General features: G+C 38.4%; 2 protein-coding genes across 2 annotated transcripts; one reads left to right on the top strand and one right to left on the bottom strand.

Annotated features, from left to right (window-relative positions):
• The first annotated feature begins 4360 nt into the window (after positions 1–4360).
• On the top strand, positions 4361–5716 carry gpr101 (G protein-coupled receptor 101). Its single transcript, XM_062426262.1, has one exon. The coding sequence runs from the start codon at positions 4361–4363 to the stop codon at positions 5714–5716; it is 1356 nt and encodes a 451-aa protein (XP_062282246.1).
• Positions 5717–8776: 3060 nt separating this feature from the next.
• tm9sf5 (transmembrane 9 superfamily protein member 5) lies at positions 8777–18698 on the bottom strand. The gene is made up of 17 exons (XM_062425898.1): positions 18414–18698; positions 17363–17430; positions 17176–17269; positions 16929–17056; positions 16613–16742; positions 15232–15359; positions 14945–15059; positions 14761–14840; positions 14550–14655; positions 13550–13682; positions 12860–12979; positions 12702–12759; positions 12409–12568; positions 12121–12272; positions 11885–11996; positions 11354–11525; positions 8777–9466 (listed from the first exon to the last, which is right to left on the bottom strand). The coding sequence occupies exons 1-17, from the start codon at positions 18549–18551 to the stop codon at positions 9399–9401; spliced, it is 1962 nt and encodes a 653-aa protein (XP_062281882.1). The 5' UTR covers positions 18552–18698; the 3' UTR covers positions 8777–9398.
• Between the last annotated feature and the right edge of the window lie 2245 nt (positions 18699–20943).

The following is a 20943-nucleotide window of genomic DNA, read 5'->3' as shown; positions in this document are numbered from 1 at the left end:
TTCAACATTTTAGCGTTCAATATTTGCACTACTACTACTTCCTAGACAGTTATCTAGTTTAGCTAAAGCTAAAAAGGTTGGAAGCCACTGGTGGCATCTTTAACAATGTGTTGTATTTTAAAAGCTTGTTATATTATCCATTGTGTCAAATCTTCCCCTGAAAAGTAATTAAAACTGTAGTGGAGTAGATATTTCGGTCTGAAATATTGTGGAGTGGACGCATAAGCATCAAATGGTAATACTTACGTTATGTGCTACCTCAACATTGTACTTAAATACAGTACTTGAATGAATGTACTTACTTTCAACCACTGCCTTTCAGCTCTGTTTTAATCTTCAGCTCAGTCAGTGACACATGTATGGCTCTTTAGCTGGTGAAATACTGGTTGTAATGTTCACCAGGCATTTTGTAACTGATACTGGTGTTTGGTGTTGGGCAGATAGCTAGCATACAGTGAAATAGAGCTTTTTGCAGATATCCAGATTTTAGCCACAACAGGGAGCTTTTTCAGGAAGACTGACAGTAAGACAGAGCATAAGACCCATATTCTTCTTTAGTGCAGACAGTTCTTAGGCAATGGGGACAAAGCATTTGTTTACCAACTAGTCAGCTATAAAATATTTACGAAGCAATAGGGATATGTATCTATTAGCTTCTTTTATAGGTCTTCTGCCTCTAGTGGCTGAAAATCAACAACATAAAAAAATCCTTGTTTAATGAAGAAAAGGAATTACTGCATCAGCCGCTACAGTCAGAGCTCAGCTTTCCTTCAGGCTACATCCCTAACTAATGAGCATTATCACTACAAGATTGTTCTGATCGTCTTGGCAGCAATGACTGTGATAAGGAGGCAATTTATATATTTTTTCCCCATTGCCCAAATTATAAAACAGCTGGAGAGAGCCGTTTTAAGAAACTCTAAATACTTAATTGAAAAAAAAAAACTGTATTTCTTAGAAAGGAACCAATTTCATGTCAGTGCTTGAACAAATATCATATTTATAACTGTATTGTTTATTGTTTAATCTTCATAAAATGAATATGAAGCAATAAGAGCAATAAAAAGATTAATAGGTGATTATGTTTACTACTTTAGCAATTACAGCCATATCACTAAAGCACCCATGAACTGAATTTGAAAAGAAAAACCAACACAGAGAGAGAAGAGAAGGTTGTGAGCTTGTTGTGCTTGCCCTTCCTGCCGATTGTGTGCTTCAATGTGTTGGCCCATAGGTGTCAGTGAGTGACAGGGGAAGAAATGCACTGCCAGTCTAATAATTCTGAGGCAGCAGGCTTGTGGGTCTCCCTTTGAACTACAGTCCATTCAACAGAAGAACAGGGAAATATCTCTCCACCCTTTTGTGGTCACCAGCATTTCATTTGCAAATCTAAATCTAAAACACATGAGTCACATCAAAGGGCTTTTTGATAGCTCGGATAGAGCAAAGACTTGAAATAAAACGGCTAATTACGAGTGTTGATTAGTAGGCCATGTAAGCTACAGACTAATTGGATTGCACAATGCAGTTTGGCTTTACTTTTCTGTGCATTTTAATTAAGTCTTTTTCCTATAAAAACTGAGATGTTCAACCCATTTCTGTGTTTCCAGCAATAAATATATAGCTTATAGGAATGTGCATAGAGACACACGCATAAAATAGATGTAAAGTCTGAGGTTATGGTTATTTTATAAAATAAAATGTATAAATGTAAAAGCCTTTTTTTTAAAAGAAATTCCATGTATAGAAATTTTAGCTCAGTTGAATGTGCTTTTTACACTACTGTTAGAACAAATCAAGCTTTATTCTGTTGGAGGTTAAACTTATCCTCACTGCATGTTTCAAGACATAGACATAGACAAGACATAAAAAACAAAGTCATATAAAGATAGATGATGTGTTCTTTCCACAAAAAAGAAAAATCTGCACATGCACATGTATGTTAATCTGAGATTTTATGTGAGCACAAAAAACTTTCTTCCATCAGCAAATGGATATGAAAACAACCTTCTCCTGTCACATACATCATCCTGCACAGTGAATGTTAAACATCCAAGTGAAGGATCAATAACCAAAACACATTTTTGGGTGCCTGAAATTGCTTGCAATAATGTAACATATAAGAGTTGTAATTATGTCATCTGAAAACAGTTTTTTAAGATGATTTTAAGGTGAAGACTAATTGCTTGCTTGCCAAGTACTTCTATGGATTTTAAATGAATAAATATGACCTGAAACTAAATCTGTGTATTGATGTAGTACACGTGTTACAGGTCACAAAACAGAGGCCAAATGAATATAACAGTAAATGTAAAGTTAAGATGTGCAATATGATCCTACACTACTTTGAGATTATTGTTGTAACAGTATAGTGCCACCAAACTAGTGCGATAAAGTGCAACATTTAAAAATGGTAGCATAATTCTCTCCTTTGTCTTTTGTATGCTTGCCAGGGAGGACAAGAGTTTATCTAAGGCAGTGCAGAGAGACAGATGAAATAAGCATGAAGAATCTATCCTCTGATGAAGATCATGTGATAACAACTGAAAGCACCACAACTGTTACAACATGGACCTCAAGGTAAGTTTGTTTTGTCCACTGCTGTTTACAAAGTCAGTAATAGGAAGGCAACATGAACGTGTAATCCTAAAAGTGCTAAAAAAGAAAAAGAAAAAAAAAAGAAAAATCCAACATCTACAATTACATGACAAATAGCCAAACTCAATCTAATGTAAAATACCTGAAAGCTACAGAATAACTACTAATTGGACCCTGAGTTGTGTGAGATTGAGACTGCTCTCAACAACCGTGTTACTGCTATCACCAAAGAATTGGAAATAATCAGCAGATGTAATCAATGGTGTGTTCCAAGACCCTTTTAAATAGAAATAACTCAAAACAGTGTAGTCCGTTAGAGAATGGTGATATAATGGCTTCAAAGTACAGTGAGGTTTTGAGCTTCACTCTCCTTACTCACACGACATTATATTTTCCAACAAACTGCGCAGTGCTCTGCAGAGATGCCTGCAATCGAGGTTGACTTGAGTCCTAATTTGTTCTATCCCCTCATAGCAATCCAGTTATTTGAGGACCAGATAAACAGGCATCTGATTGAATCACTTGTTGTTACTAAGGAGACTGGCTGAGATAGGCTTTAGGTGAATGGAAAATCAAGCCTTTTATTCGAGGGCACAATTATAGATAGCTTATTTATTATTAACTGTTTTCTGCAATGATACAAATAAGAATATGGTTGCTGAAATGAGCGAAAAATAGATTAGGCTATATAAATGTAATGGGCTGTTTTTCTTTTTTTCCGACATTAATCCATAAAAGAAAATGACAGATTGACACAATAAAAACATGGGGATAACGTCTGTATTTTCCACCTTGTAAAAAAGTGTCAGACAGGATCGTGAAAAGCACTTGCACATTCACAATAAAAGAGGAAAACGGATGGGAGGGGGTCGGTGACAAGCTCCAGCAGGGGGGAGATTTCAACGCAGGTGTCCTTGCTTTTTTTCTGACATCTCGGAGACAAGACCCTACCGTAAGTAGCCTAAGACTGTTGAGGGGGAATCAGTGCTGATAAAATAATAAATGTTTGATCTGCCATGAAATCCGAAAAGAGCAGCAAAGGAGAGATACGCTCGTCTGGATGAGAGACCCCCGCTGGGCGAAGACACGCAGCGTGTGTATGTTAGCTGAGCCGTGAAAGCTCGCTGCCATTGACTGGAGCTGATGGGAGCAAAACGATGAAAAATCCCGAGCGCAGGAGCGTAAGCATCCTCAGGCTCGACAACGCATCACTGGTCATTTCAAGGTATAATACATCATTTACAGATTAGCAGTCCGCGATATTTTCCACTGTTTGGACATCCACAGTCGATGCTGGTGGCTTGCACGGTGGCATTTATGATCGCCAGACAAATGACGTTTTTTTCACTCTGCAGATGTGGGCTGCAAGAAGAATAAGGCCTCCTCGGTGGATGAAACGTTCAGGGATTAATTACACATCACGATGACCAGCGAATCAAGTGTTCATCTCCAGCATAACAGGTTCCTTATGGATGAGTCTACTGGACTGTTTTCACATGTAATGGATGAGAGGCTATGCCATGTTTGCATTTGAGAATGATGTTAGATGCATGTTGAATTTTGCACATGAGATTTACTGAATAAGGAGCATCAATAGCCTAGTTTGATGTTCTGTTATCCTTAAAAGCAACCACATCTTGAGCTTGTTTTCTCTCCTGTCATAGCTATGGTTGATCAAGATGAAACTAAACTGACTACATGTCAACACTGCTGGATGTGAGGTCACAGCACATGCACTCACTGGCACTGGTGTCGGACGACAATGCCGAGCTCTCAGGTGCCCGGTATGGGCAGTAATTTCAGTGATGTTCCCTGGGAGTCTGGCCTCAGCGGCTCCAGTCAGGACCCGATCTGGTCCTCCACCGCTAACAGCCTGGTAAAGATTGTGCTCATATCTCTGATTGTGTGCGTGTCCTTGTTTGGAAATGTGGTTGTTCTCCTGGTGTTCCAGAGAAAGCCTCAGCTCCTGCATGTGGCCAACCGCTTTGTTCTCAACCTCCTCTTGGCAGATCTACTCCAGACCATATTGGTCATGCCCTTTGCCATTGCAGCCACGGTGCCAGGTGTGTGGCCTCTAGATGCCCGACTATGCCAGGCTTTGGTAGTGCTCATGCACCTTTTTGCATTTGCTGGTGTCAACACCATTATAGTCGTCTCTGTGGACCGCTACCTGGCCATCATCCACCCTCTGTCCTATCCCACCCGAATGACCCCTCACCTGGGCACCAACCTGATCATCTGCACGTGGGTGCTCAGCTTCCTGCAGAGCACACCTCCCCTCTATGGCTGGGGTGCTATTGACTTTGACCACCATCACAAGGTGTGCTCAGTGGTGTGGTCCTCTAGCCTGTCCTACTCTGCAGTGGTGTCCACCTTCTCTTTTTGGCTGCCAGTGTTTGTCATGCTCGTATGTTACTGGATGGTGTTCAGAGCGGCTCGGAGGCAGAATGCACTTGTTCACCCCATACAGACACAGGCCTACTCCCAGCCCTGCCCACAGGACTTCCAGGCACCTAGCAGCCCGCAGCGACAGCCACAGCCCCAGCTCCAGCTCCAGCAGGCAAGTTCACCTGATGGCCCCTACTCAACCAGAGGGTACCCTGTTCGAGTTAGGCATCGGCGTTTCCATTACCACTGCAAGGCAGCACGTGTAGTTTTTGTGATCATGGCCTCATATATCCTCAGCATGGGGCCTTACAGCATATTAAATACCATATCTATGAGCGCCAGAGCAGCTATACCCCCCTGGTTGTCCTCTCTTGCCCTTGTGCTCTTCTTTCTGCAGTGCTGCCTACACCCCTACATTTACGGATACATGCACCGTAGCGTGAGAAAGGAATTCCTTGCTCTGCTTTGTGGACTATTCTGCAAACAGGGCCGTCCCAGCCAGAGCTCCGCTGTCGAGAGCTGCTTCACTGCTACCGAGGGACGCTCCGGTGCTCACCCTCACCTGCCCAGCCTCGCTGCTCGAGTCTTCCCCCTGCGAACATGGGAAGAGTGCACCACATCCTCCTCTCCCATTTTTGAGAGGAAGTCAAAGGACAGCCGTAAAGAGACCACCTCGACCAGCGTCAGCTCTGAGAGGGAGCTCACAGTCCACAGCAAGCAAAGCACATAAACTGAAACTGCCTTGAGTATTCACTGGATAGTTTGACTGTATTTGCCCTTACTTCAAGAGTTTCTGATACAGTATGCCTTTTTGACAACAGGGTTTTTCATTCTGATGTTGCTGGCATTAGGTATAGTTGTGTAACTTCATCACAATGATCTTTTTTCTATTTTGTCATAAGAAAAAACAACTTTGTCCATCCTTTGTTGCATTATGAATGTATAGCTAGTAGAACTAACTGTGTGAAATAAACCCTTAACAATGACTATTACTTTGATTTCACTAGTCTTTTTTAGAGTAAATGCAGTTTTAAGAGTTACCACATGGACCAGAAAAGTTCAAATGTGCGCAGCTGTTGTGTTTTGTCTCTACAAACCATCTGTACTGTTTTAGATGTATGCAATTATTGTACTAGCCACTGTTACATAAAATGGGCATTTAAATTCAATTATATATTTATATCAATTTCAACTTTAAAAAGAAAAAAACTAAAGTAAAACCAGAGACTGCTTTTAATTTGTATTTTACATATTTGCCAGCAGGACTATCATAAATGCCAGTTATTTTCAATGTAGGCTTACTGTGTCAGGATAGAATTTGTTACGCTGGGTCAACAATATTGGTGTTATGATCACCTTTGCTCTATTCATGGGCCATATATGTCTTTGATAAAATATTGATCTGCAAAACCTGCACAACGTCTCAATCTCCTTTAAACTTTCCGTGTGTTGTACTTTGTGTGATTCTGCCTGAGGGTGCAGGATGTACTGGCATTGTGTTAGTGTGAGCAAGCTTTGCCTGCAACTAATGAACTCAGGGTCTGTTTGTGGAAGAATTTATAGTGCCATTTTTTGGACTAAATCTTGTTGAGCAAGTAAAAAATTACCAAGTCTGTGTGTCATTGTTATTGTAACTATTCTTAGTCTCAAAGCGCCTTTTAAATAAATGAGTAGTATAGTGATATTGTGCCTGTCAGTACAGAATACACAAAGGTTGGTGACATCCCTTTCCTTGATGGGATCGTCACATTTTGAAGTTTTTCTTAGCCTGTTTGTTTCCTTTAATTGAAGCTTAACAGAGGTGGAATTTGTTGCCTCTTATTTCAGTGTGCTACTGTATATTTGGACTCAGTATGTGCTGCCTTTGTACATTTAATCTTTCTTTGAGGAATTACAATATTTCTGTTTAAAATACTGTCCATAGAGAGCAGGTTTTGTTTTTAAAAAAAAGAAAGAAAAAGATAACTTCAGTGGACTAGCACCATTATTTATTGTTGGCTTCATGCCGCAAGATCTTATGTAACACATTTCTTATATTCCACTGAACACGTAGGTTTGTAAAAAAAAACCTCCTGATACAGTAAATGTGTCTGGTTGAAGCCAAGTACAGGCTGGGTATGTATGCATTACTCATCTTAGAGAAAGGCAATCAACTAAGTTGATGGGGTGAATGATGTGTTGCCAAAGGATGTCACAGGTGCATCACAACATGTGAGCATTATTTAAAACTGTGAAGTCCCCATTTGTCAAGCTTTTATAACCTTTTAGGAAATAGAAGAAAATATTTGGGAAATGAGCCAATGTGCTCCTTATTTATTATTATGATTATTGTTGTTAACTGTGATGTAAGTTTTCTGAGAAACAACTCGCAACTGATTGCACCTGACCTGGTGTGGACTTGAGCCTTGGTTTATTCAACTGTCCACTCATTGAAATCCATACTACAGTATTATCATTGACAATCAAACTTGTATACTAAGTTTGTCAGAGTGTTGCTCTGTAAAGAACAAAGAGGTACAGTTCAATATTTAACACAATTTATCATCGAATAAGAGAAAATGTGTTTTCAAGTGCTTTAAATCTACATATTTTTGTGATTTCTATTGTGCTTTTGTATTATTTCTGGTTTCATTATCCAACATCAAAAACTGTCTGTTGTTTAATAAAAGTGAATTATATTTATTATGTGTAAAAGTGTCAAATTTTATGTTTAATGATTTTTTCATACCAAAGAAATGCTCGAAACTAAGTTGACTACAGGAATGCTATAAAAAAAAATATTTTGCATTTGACACTGGGTAAAAAAACATCCTATATAACATACAGATATCCAGGGCACTTTTGAGGAAGGAAATTCCAGAATCATAACTAAATACATTCATAAATTATCTAAATCAGCTGCTGTGAGGACTGTTTTAGTTTTTTTGAATTTTCAGCTAAAAAAAAAAAAGCATGTCTAAGCAACCTTTTTAAAATGCTAGGCAGAAATCACATAACAATCAAACAACAGCCCAATAGGTTTTGCAGTTATAAAGTTCCACATTTTCATAGTCAGGACAAAAAGAAGTTTAGGAGTTAAGGACAAATTGAAATGATGTATATATGTCGTCTCCATTAAAATGCAAACATTTGGGTTGTGATTGTTGTAGATCATATGCAGGTGTGAATACTTGTAACTGAGGAGGGAGAATAAGATGTGTGCTCTGCATTTGTCTGCATTAAATCAACAACACTGTCTCCTCATATGCTCATTTTTTCTTGATGTTATGGTTTCAGCCATGAAAATCTAGTTATGAACAGAACATTGGATATCATTGTCTTATGTTGAGACAAAAGTAAGGAACAATGTGGTTAAAAGTAAAAATGTTCCATTATGCATTCCAGTGTCTCGAAGAAAAAACCGTGGCCTTCATTTTGAATTAATTGCATTTATTTGTAAAAATGTTATCACCTTGGGTGATGACGCCACACTGCTTGAAGCAAAAGACAGCAGTGTTTTATGTAGTTACAATTCAGCAAACCACTTATTAACATCTAAAAGGGTGCATCTCAAGGGTGCATATGTACTTCATCAGTAAATTGACGGACTGCGTTATGATTAACTAGGTGAAAATCTCCTGTGGCCAAAAAAAAAATCAGGCATGTCACTGAGAGATCATCTGATACTGTAACAACATACTGTAGCTGTAGCATATTCATCTATGATACAGATGTGCTTTTTAACCAAGGATACCCTTTGATTTAATGCAAACTTAAATGTAGCCATTAAATACAAGAGAGGGGACATGTATCAGAGCAATGTCAGTGTTTTATATCATTTCTTAACTACATACAGGCTGATATTTAAGGATTTATAGCCCCATCTTTACCTAAAAAAGAAAGAAAAGAAACTACAGAAGCTTTCATAATGGTGACAATCTTTAAGTAGCATTCTCTCGCTTGTTCGCTCTCTATACAATATATGTACACACACATTTTTTTTCATCATTACAATACAGGTAATGAAAAACAAAACCTTTTGCCATAAGGGAATAGAAAAGCAAAACAGACAACATTTTACTTTCTTTAGAAAATTAAAATAAAAACATTTCAGATTTTCCTGCTAGACCCACCAAAGTTCACAATGACAACTAAATCCTAGGAACCCACAATGATGTTCAAGGTCCCACTCAAAAATATTACTGGTCAACAGTGAACACAAAATTATACATATATTTTTTTTAAAGAAAAAAAAAAGAAGAAAAATATAGCAACATAGGTTTAAAGCACAAACGAGGACGGGCTCTGCTTTTCGGATCTTTTCTATGATAAGTGATGGTTTCAGTTCAGCTCCGTTCAAACCACTTTCTCACACAGCCAGCACTGAGGAGGCCAGTACTGTGACAGCAAGGATAAGTCTTTCCCTCAGTCCTTTAGTCCACCTTGACCACACTGTAGATCTTATTTACAAACCAGAAGCAAGCAAAGAAGCCAATTGTACCTAAGAAGAAAAAACAGGTTAAAGAAATGAGTTGAGTTTTTCAACAAAAGATAAAAAAACATACAATCATCATCTCTAGACGGTGCAACAACATTGACAAATTTGACCGAGGTGGGACTAGCTGCAGTTAAAATCTGATTCTCAAGTTGTGCAGCTCATTTCAAAATGGAGCAACGAGACATTTTAAAACTAAAAAAAGTCCACAAAGTCCTGAAAGTAGTGTATTTCAGTAACACAGACGTAAAAAAAAAAAAACTTTCAAGTGTCAAATGGTGATGTCAGCTTGCTGTTGCTGCACAACCAAACTTCATCCACTAAGTTTGACTTTTGACAGGTTTGAGACTGCAATCTCCCAAAGACTGCACTAACACCAGCAGCAGCGCTTCATTTTGTCATGGAGAAAGTATATTTTCCCAAGACCCCCCAATGCTGAGAAGCCAGATTGGTCAAAATCCTGGATCAATTCATCTGGGTATAAAAGTCCTATCTGACTGCTGAATGGGGGCCACGCAGCCCAATCCCGAATTAAGTTGAGATCAAAGTTGGGGATGAGGTGAATAAGTAAGACAAGAATATAAAGACTTTAAAAATGGGAAATGAGAAAGATTAGAATTATTTAGTTCAAGACTGGAAGCAAGGAGGGAAACTGATAATCTTTTCCTTGAATCCTTGGATTATTTCTTGGTGATAATCTTTTGACATCTCGTCCCCTTGCTACTTACAGCTCTGTCTTAAGATAGTGTCAAACAGTGCTGCAGTGACACGCAAGGCTACAGGCTAACTTTTATCTGGCCTAATGACACTAGAACAGCAGAAAGTATGTCATCATCTGACATCATGGTGAGTCCCATATTTCTGGGCGGCATAAAGACTAGGCGTGCATTTGCTTGTAATCTAGTCCTAAACTTTATCCTCTTTCTGCACAGATCCCTACTCTCAACTGAGTGGGTGTGCAATAGAGCAGGACAGGTCCAGAGAGCGCTGTTACCATGTCAACATGTGTCAATCTTCGTTTATGTTAACATATAGACAAAAACAGTGAGGATGTTATATTCAGCCTGGTGATAACGTGTGTGGTAAACCTGCACACTTTTTGTCACACAGCTAGGTTTCAAGTACAAGCATAGATAAATCATATCAACAGTGATGGTCAGGAAACCTGAGTGCATATGTGCTTATTATCATCCATGGCAATGAGTCAATGTGGTGCCTGTGTCGTTTGATCGACAGAACAAAAGAACAAAAAAAAGAACTCCCTGATAAAACTAGGCTGTCGCCTGTCAGACAGCAAACCACAGACAGTAAAATTGACCCAAATAAGTCTGCAAAACTAGATCTGACCAAGAGGGACTTTGAATGTTGTAGTCTCATTTCCCATAGTCTTTCTGATTTTCATTTAACTTCAAACAGACTCAAAAATTACGTTCAAATGGGACCCTTGCAAATAAATGCTCTTTAACTTCATTTGACACAGTGCTTCTTTACTGACAGCATAGCAGCGAAATGGCCAGGGTTTGGCTTTAACTACAAGAAAAGCAAACAGATGTTGCACAATAGTGTAAGTCACTGTCTGGTGTTTTACAGGAACAGGATGGAGTTCCTGAAGCCTTAAGTTAATACTGAACTTAAATGAATGAATGTCAGCACGTTACACTGAGCAAACAAAGGCACACAGGCTACAAACTACACACCCTTATCTGCCTCTGACATACAGTAAGCTATTGAAACCTCTTAATAGTCATAAAATTGTTATCTGATATATATTCATTAGCATTTGTCCTTTTTAGGACCTCAACAATACAAAAAAGTACTCAATATATCAGTGCGTTATTACAATATGCTCTGTGGTTGCTTAAAGAGCTCACATGTCACATAACAAAGCCTCACCTGTGAAGAGGAAGAAGATGAGGACCATGATCATAGTGTATCCAAAGTAGAGGAAGGTGCTGGCGGCTCCAATTATTTGTAGCTTTGAGAAGAAGTAATGCACAGCATAGATGAACAGATAGACTGCTGTGAAGCCGCTGGTCAGGAAGGAACGCCACCACCAGTGGTAGTCCTGGACACACATTACAAATGAAATATTAGGATCCAGTGTTTAAGATATATAAACTGAATTCTGAACCAGATGTGGAAATGAATAGGCTTCATTGATGTCAATACAGTTTGAATCAATGTAATAATAATAATAGCTTCACGTGTACATGTAGTCTCTACAGTCATCAGTCTTAACATGCTCAAGACTGATTGATGATTTTGTAAATGTAATATCTACCTTTGTAACATTCACAACAGCTCTTTTTTTAGACAAGTACATATGTATTATGAAAATTCCAGTGTTATCAACATTCAATACAATTTTATTGTTATAAACCAAAGTTTGATAAATCAGACAAAATTCTCAAAATATTCAGGTACCTCAGCACATAGGTGGAAGTAGCAGAGCAGAATGGTGGCCTCAGAGCAGGTGATGAGTAGAATAATGAAAACCAGGAATAGGAAACCAAACATGTAGTACATCTGATGAGACCTAAGACACAATCACTCCATGTTAGACAAAAGACTTATAGCAAAACATCATTTGTATAGAGCACAGGTTATTAAAAAACGGATCTACTGGTGACCCAAGAAAGACAGCATTCTTTTCGTCTTACCAAATGCTGTTCAGGATGAAGAAAAGCTGGATGAAGATGCAACCAAAGGGCAAGATTCCTCCCATCACTATACCAGGGATAGGCTTGGTGAAGAATGACTGCTCTGGAATCTGACGGGGGATCTGGTTTGTTCGCACAGGTTGCTCAATGGCCTGTACAGGAGCAAAAAGAAAATTATTAAATGATGTATGAATTATTACAAACTACAAATGAACACACACACACACAATCTGCAATTTATTCATTTCTAGCTAGACAAATTCCTCAAATACAGGGTGCTACACTTACTGCTTTCTTGAATCCAAAGTAGGCACCAACGAAGGTGAGCGGCACAGAGATTCCAAACCACAAGGCCAAAATGGCCACTAGGGTACCAAAGGGGATTGCCGCTGATGAACCCTCCACCCAAAGGATCAGGTTCATGAGGAAGAAGTCTGCAAACACAATACTAGGGAAGAGAGGTGGATAAAGGACAATGACACAGAGTAAGATAACATGTCACTGTAGTACTCCAGGACAGAAATGAAGCCTGAAAATGACACAGTTGAAACAAACTAAGCAAATATGGTCAGTGAACTTACCCTGGGCACAGGAGTGCTGTCAGCAGGACGTTTGACTTCCATTTTTCACCACCAAAGGCTGAAAATGCAAACACAGATGGATGAGAAAGATGACATTATCTATGTTGAATTGCAATACTATAATGAACTTTCCTATAAATCTGTTACAGAACTCTTACTTTTGTAAAGGCGAGCAGACACGTAGCCAGCAGGGGTGCCCAGCAGAACCCAGAGGACCACAGCACACGTCATGAGAGCCCCTCTGTTGGCCGGTGACAAGAAGCCCAGACAAGCCAGGACTATGGTAGACAAACAGTGCACTCATTCAGACATGCCAGCACTACTGCATGTGAAGTGCTGAAATATCAACACACAGGCTGCTTTTAATGCTACTCCATTCAGCTGGGTAGCACTGCTGCAAAATAACCTTAGACTGTGAAACCTAAAATTCTAAATCTAAACTGGCTTGAAAATGTAAATGCCTTTTAATGTGTTTTCTTGGTTTAATAATGTAGTTGGCTATAATTTGGAGGCTCCCAGAGATGTACACTGAATGAACCCTCCTTGACTTTATGGGAATGTTTTGGCATAAATTGTTGCCTAGCCACTTTGCTATGGGATTAAAAAAAAGTATGTTGGGGAAGATAACCAGAGAAATAAGCTTTAACTAACTTTATCTTGCAACTTCCACATACTGTGTTTTTTTAGTTTGAGTCATTTAGTTCTTTTCATCATCACTATTTTGGTTAACAGCAACATGACAGCCACTCTGTGTAACGCTGGCAACAGTTTGTAAGAATGGAACCCCAGTTCACTGTGTGTAATTATAACTGTGGTCACATTACAGCACAAAGTAAAACCGTCCTTACAGAGTGTGATGAAGGTCATGATGAAGATCTGGGTTCCCTGTCCGAGGAACACGGACAGCAACATGCCTTTCCTGGGGGGACGGAACACATCTCCGTGCACCTGCTTCCACCCCGACTCCTCCTGTGCATCCTCCTGGAAATGGAGCCAGACAGTAATACAGCAGCTGTCACAACCAAGGAAGTAATTGACATTTTTAAATGAGAAAAGTAAATCGTTAACCAACCACCACACAGTAGATACTACCTTGAAATCTGACACCTGCTAGCAAAGTGTAATAAAGTGAAGAATGAAAACCTTGTTCACTAAGAGCAGTGAAATCTGGTGTGGAAAACTCATAACTTATAATTCTTAAGTTTAAGCCAGTTTTTTTAAACTGGCGTATTAAAAAATATCCACACCACATTTTACATTCTATTCTAATGTGCCTGTTTGCTGTAATCACACACCCAGACCCCTGATTGAATTACCATAAAAGGTTTTGCTCAAAATGGCTTTCAATAAGCTTACATATGGAAGAGAGGATTTTTCCTTGGTCGATGGAAGCTTTATCAAGTCTGCCTGTGAAATGTGACAAAACATTTATAATTCTGGGTAGAATGCACCCAGTGTGCTGGGTGGCATTTTACACAGCAGAATTATTGCATCAATATAACCTCTATAACGCATGGTTATCTAGATAAAACGTAGGCTCTTCAAAGTTCCCAGAAAGTGTTGGCTTTTTATTGTTTTACTGCTGTTGACTAGTAGGAAATATGAGGCTTTCACATTACAAAAGCGCAATGGCACCAGCTACCGAATAGTTCATTTGCATTGTGACAACATGGTGCTCTCCTGTACACAAATGACAAAATGAATGCAATTCAAACTGTTTTCATGAGTATTATCTATTTTAAGTATATTTCTGCACTGTATTTTTAAGAAATCTTCACTTGTATGCTAGTCAATGGTATATACACACACATCTGGAACAGTTCCAACTGAGCCAAACAATGCCTTTACCTGGTCCACCTGGTTGTATCTGGCAATGTCCTTGTGCAGAGTTCTCAGCATGATCATGGCAACCATACCAGACAGGAAGAGGACAATGACCAAGGAGTTCATGATGCTAGAAAAAAAACACACCCTCAGATAAACTAACATGCATCAAGAGCCAGGGAGTTTCAAGGAGGCATTGTTTCTATGCCACACAATTTGAACAAATTCCTCATACCTAAACCACTGGATGTTAGTGTGAGGCATGGAGACCAGGATGTAGTCCCACCTGGATGCCCACTTGATAGAATTTGTTCCCTGTAAAAGGAAGCAAGATTATTGCAAAAGAATATCCCACATAGTATATATCTCATGGTAACATAGAAATCAGTGTATATTAGCCATATAGTTTGAAGGCCTACCTCAAATGAGACTGAGTAGCTGTAAACTATGGACACGTCACTATCAAAGTCTCCAGGGACCTCCATTGGGCCACCTCCTTCACAATTTAGGCTTTTCTCGTCCGTGTGCTTGATACTGTTGTGCACAAAACACACAAAATCCTTCAGGTCAGTCATTAATAAATAGTAAAATAAAAGTTCTAGTTTTGAATGGGGAGTTGTCATTCTATTAAAAGCATGTTGAAGGGGATTAGGCTTAAATCAAAATATGGTGATATCATATTTATCTACTGCCAACCGACATTTACCTCTTTGGCTCCAGAGTGGCAGCGACCAGTCGAGCTCCTCTCCATCCTTCTGATGCTCCACTGTGGTAAGTGATCTTGATGTCTACATGGTTGAAGACGTAAAACGTGTTCTTCTTGTTGAACTCAGACTGAAAAAAGAAATCTCATTCAATATCAGGTATGATAAGATTTGTGAACAAACATCTTTATGTTGTTGAGCATTGTCTATACTGTAATTATCTAATGCAAATAACTTTACAACATGACTTCAAACTTCACCTTTATCCTACTTATATCACATGTACTATTGTGTATTGGTATGGCCTTCACTTTATTTACTTACATGACAGTAAATGAACTCTATCTATTTCAATAATTAATCTACTTTTACATGTGGCATGAGAAAATCCTGTCTATTATTATATGTTTTTTTGCAGTTTTAGTAAAAATGAAAGAAATTCAGAACATTTCTTTAATAGGTGTTATTAATCACTGAATGCAATTAATTAGATCCCATGGTATAATGCTCAAAGTGTACATCTACCTGATGTTAAGGTAGTTTTCTACACCAGGCATGTTTACCTATCATACCTTTATTTACCTATCAAGCAACAGGATGTCATTGGTTGCACTGATGCCCTTGAGGGGATTACATGCCATTTTGGTGAGCATTCATTTATAAACAGCGTGATGCTCCTTTTTTTGTGTTGCTGCCATTGTTTTATGTTAAGTTATGTTAAGCCCAGTGCAATTCATCACTACTGACACATTTATATTTAATTGCCTGCCAACTCAATGTTTCACTGAAGTAATGGTTTTCTAACTCAGTTATTACTTAGTGTAATACATTGACTTTAGCATTTATAGCTGAATGGTGATCTCAAAGTAACATTTGGCTTGAGTGTTGAATCATTTAGCAGCAACTTTTCTTTGCCAGTGAAATAATGAGTACATACATAAAGACCCCAGGTGTATAGGTGCAGGTGTGTTGTTCTTTGACATTAAAGCTCTGGTTTTTATTTCTGTGGTGCACTGCTTTTTGGACGTTTGCCGTGCTACCCCTAATTGTTGAATAGCTGACACCACATTTGCAAGTGTTTGTCACATACAATTGTATAGGTTTATAACCTATATAATAAGTCTTATTGTAAAACATTATGATGTATCCTTATTGTTTTTAAACAGATCAAAATGTAATGCCCACCCCTAAAAATTAAGACATTTCAAGACAAATTTTACACCTTGAATTACCAAAAAATATTTTAAGATTTTTTAAGTATTTGTAATGATCCACAGAGGCTCTGGTGGATATAAAACAAAAAAATACACTTCACATTAAGATGATCAATTAGGTCAAACTTAACATGTGAATCAGAGAACAAATCCAAAGACCAAAACTCACATTGATAACACAAGCATCTTTAGATCTGCCATCTGAGGTAACAAGGCAACCGATGGGAAAGCCAGGATTGCAGTACTTCTGACCATCTTCCACATCATAGCACCATGTGACCGGCATGTTGTCAATGATCCTTAAAAAAAACAAAACAAAAACAAGTTCACCTCAAAAAGCTTCCTGATAAACATAATCTGAGTGAACATTTGTTTGCTAACAAGTTTTCTCTACTGCTTCCATCCATCATTTAATCAAGTGCTCCAGACTGAATACAACTCACTAATTAATAATTACGTTACAGTGGAGTATATATGTTACTAACCAGTGGTGTTGGTAGTTCAGCTGCATTCCCATCTTAAGAAAATCTAGTTTGGTGGCATCATCCTGGTTGCCTTTCTTGTATGCTTTTGTGCATACAGCCTGACATTTCACATCTTGTTTGAAGTTGAACTGTAAAAGGCAAGTGAGCCATGTTGCATTAACAAGCACGTTCAACAAAGAAGGCTGAAATGGAATGTAAAATATGTAAACACACAATAACCACTAAGTAGGCTGAGATTCACAAGTACCTTGTACGGAGAAGACTCAATTCGTTCACCAAACAGCACCTGTCCAAGGTTCTCAGAAGGCCTCTTTTCATTTATATCTTTGCAAAAGTCAAACCTTTAACAAATTCACAGATTGTCACACACTATGAAAGACAACATATCCAGACGTTAAATAACTGGCCTCCGGCATAAACTAAATGTTACTTACATATCATACTCATAAGGCAGGACTGACTCCACGGAATCCAAGCGATTGACGAACAGCTGAATCACTGTCTGTAAAGAAGCAAAAATATTTTTTCTATCAGTTTACAACTGCCGAATGAATACAATCAGATTGTCAACCCCTAACGATAGGTTACAACCAGCCAAAACCTGTGCAGTTAACGGTTTGTGCATATTTCGTGTCCACTGATGTCAACATTAGGACTCACAGGTGACCTGGGGGCGTTGACATGGGGACCTTGTGGATGTCTGGAGCCAATGACTGCAGTTATTATTTTCAATGTTGATTGATTGTTTGTCACTGTGCCTCTTTCTCCTCTCTCCTCTTTATTTCTTCTTCTCTCCCTCTTCTCCCTCAATCCCAACCGGCCAAGGCAGATGGCTTCCCACCTAGAGCCCGGTTCTGCCTGAGCTGTCTTCCCTTTAAAGTCAAGTTTTAAGTAAAGTGGTCGCTCATGGGGGATTGTGGGGTCTCTTTAAATTAAATTAAAGAGTTGAGTCTAGACCTGCTCTATGTTAAAAGTTCCTTGAGATGATTTTTGTTGTAATTTGTCGCTATATAAATAGAGATTGATTGCTTGACTTGATATAAATAGGGAGTAAATTACTCAGTTTTAACCAAAGATTTGATGATTTGTCTCTCAAAGAGGTGAAGGAGTTGATTCAAACTTACCTGGACCACGTAGCAGAGCAGCGCCAAGCTTACAATGATTATTACTATTAGCCTTACCTGTCACCCTTCATTATTTGATTCAGTGTTGATGTGCCCACAACATTGTGCTAGACTGGTGAAAAACCCGACAACTCGGTATATATATTCACATATGTGCCCCAGTCATTGTCAGTGCAGATACAATTAGCAGGCACCAGAATATGATGCTAGTCCTCCGGCTACAGGCAATAGCCGTGGCCTAAAGAGAGGACTGGCTAGCTAGCAACATTGAGGAGGATAACAAAGTGACATGTCAATTCTATTTTGGACAGACCATTTACTACATTACAGAGCAATTGTAAGTTTTATAAACTAACCATACCTGACAATCTTCACCACCTTTGCCTTCTTCACAGAAACTCACTGGGGCTAAACCCGGAAGATAAAACGCCGAGCACGAAGAGAAATGTGAAACCAGCAAGAAAACCAGCACAAAACCAAAGTGTATCCGCCTCTTCATTTTCTCGCGGACACGGTTAGTCGCAGGTTTGGTCTTCTTGAGTCAAAGGAGAGGGCTCCTTCTTTTAAGGAAAACGTTTTGTTAACGTTAGCTGTTCACGGATAGCTAGCTCTTTCCACTCGAGACGCAGCGGCTGACCTGTCTCACAACCAGCTCTGCCAAGCTATGCGGAAACGGATACATATCCTCCGGAAGTCAAGCGATTTGATCTTCAACAGAAAACACATGAAGTCTTTAGTATAAAAATGTATACATTTATGGCGGGTGTAGATATTCATAAATTCATTGGTACATTATCTATAGTAATCATGCATACATTTATATCACAAAAACAGTTACAAACTATTGAGTTTTTAAAAGTCAACAACGCTTACATGTGGAGTGATTTTATTTTGAAAGAAAAAATGGGATGTCATGTTTTGTCCTGACAGACTTGACGACGTGGAGGTAACACTGACGTTGCTTACACTTACTTAAACATCCTTGTTTTCCTTAAAGAAATCATAATAATAGTTGGGGTTTTTACACTGCACATCAATAAGACACACGTTTCTATAAAATAATAACTAGTAGAAAAAGACGTACTGCACAAAGTGAGCGATAAAAGTAGGTAAGACAAAGAAATATTACAGATAATACAGATTATTGTAAAAAGCGACTGGACAAACCAGAAAAACAGGATGCGACAAACAGCTATTGTTAGGGAAGATGGTAGCATTACATAGTTTCGTCCACTACATAGTGTCTTAAATTGATTGTTATGGTATATATGATACAGCGTTTATTAACTACCGTAAAATAAAATAAGCAGGAAGTTGTCAGGGGAACATACAGGACTAAAAATGCAACAGGCTATATATTATTAACAAGGAAGAAACTGATACATGTAAAGAAAATGTTGAAAGTAAGGAGTGCCTAGCATAAGGGAGTGGAGTTATTTAAAAGTATTGAGGAGTCAGGGTGGATAAACAGGTAGGTTTCCCTTATTCAAATAAAAAATATATATAAAGAAAAGGAGAAATAAAGAAGCAACGACTTGACCACATACATCCAGGGTTGGGAGGGTAACTTTAAAAATGTGTTCTGATACAATTGCTTATTACTTGTTAATTATGTAGTCAGTAACATAATCCCAGTATTACAATTTTAAAGTAATGTAACTTGATTACTTTCAGTTACTTTTGGATTACCTCAATACCAAATATGCAGTAATAAGGGACAGGGGCGGAGCTAGCTTTTGGGGCTGTAACGGCTGTAATCCTTTTCTCAAAAGCCCTGAATCTTTTTTTAAATTTTTTTAATCTAGTTGAAGTCACTTCACTTTGTCAACAATTGTGATTAAGAGTGAAACTTCTTTACACATGTTACTGAGTGACATGTAGCTAAAAAATGAATGCAATATTTATTTGTTTTCTTTTTGATTTAATGCCTTTTTGGTTATATATTTATTTATTTTTATGTGCATTCTTTTTGGAAAATAGTTAATAAGGACTGAATTAAATCACTATACTACTACTAATGTTTGCATTAGTCATACATAGCAGTAAAATTAAATTCTGTGCATGTGAACCATCCAAAAAAAATTGGCCCTGGTGCTCTGGGTTTAGCCCCGGATTTTGTCAACTCCTAGATCCACCCCTGATAAAGGCAAAATGCACAAAGGATTGTGTGGCTTTTTCAACCGCTCAAATGGTGCAAATGAGACAAATAATAGTATGTTATTCACAAAAAGCACCCACAAGGTGTGAAATGCTACGTTGCCAAGCAAATAGCGTCATCTTGCCTCTCCCATGCATGTATGTGCGTTATTTCTAATAAGCATTGTTGCAAAACCCGTCTAATTCACAAAGACCAGAACAAATTGCCACATGCAGTTAGGGTGGAGATGTTAGTGTGTTCAGAGAGTTGGTGTTAACTGTGTTGACTCTGTTTAGTGGCTTTCAATCTACTAACAGACAATATAATGCAACAATTTTCAGAAATATACACAAAGAATGTCTATAAACAGGTGAAATATTTTCTGTGAACTGTAACCATGATACAAAGAGAGCTACAAAGTGAAGAGTGCTGAGGTAAATATTGAATTGGTAAGAAAAAAGTCACTTTACAGTGGGTGGTTATGTACAGTATACAGCCAGTTCAACTATATAGTAATTAATGTAATATGTTGCATTTGCAGAAGAAAAATCAAACACTGAGTCAGAGGGAATTACAAAGACAAAGTCAAATCAAACAAATCAATCAAAAGAAAAACAAATCAAGTCTATGTAGTATTTGACGTCCTTTTTTGACCAAGAAGTAAGGCTTTTTACCTGTTAATTTGCTTTTAAGAATATAAAAATTGTTAGCCCATAAAATGAAGAGATTAGAGATACACAAATTAAAATTAGTG

The sequence above is a fragment of the Scomber scombrus genome, chromosome 9 (genome assembly GCF_963691925.1).
Source record: "Scomber scombrus chromosome 9, fScoSco1.1, whole genome shotgun sequence".
In the NCBI taxonomy this organism is placed as follows: Eukaryota; Metazoa; Chordata; class Actinopteri; order Scombriformes; family Scombridae; genus Scomber; species Scomber scombrus.
This window is presented reverse-complemented; position numbering and strand designations above follow the sequence as displayed.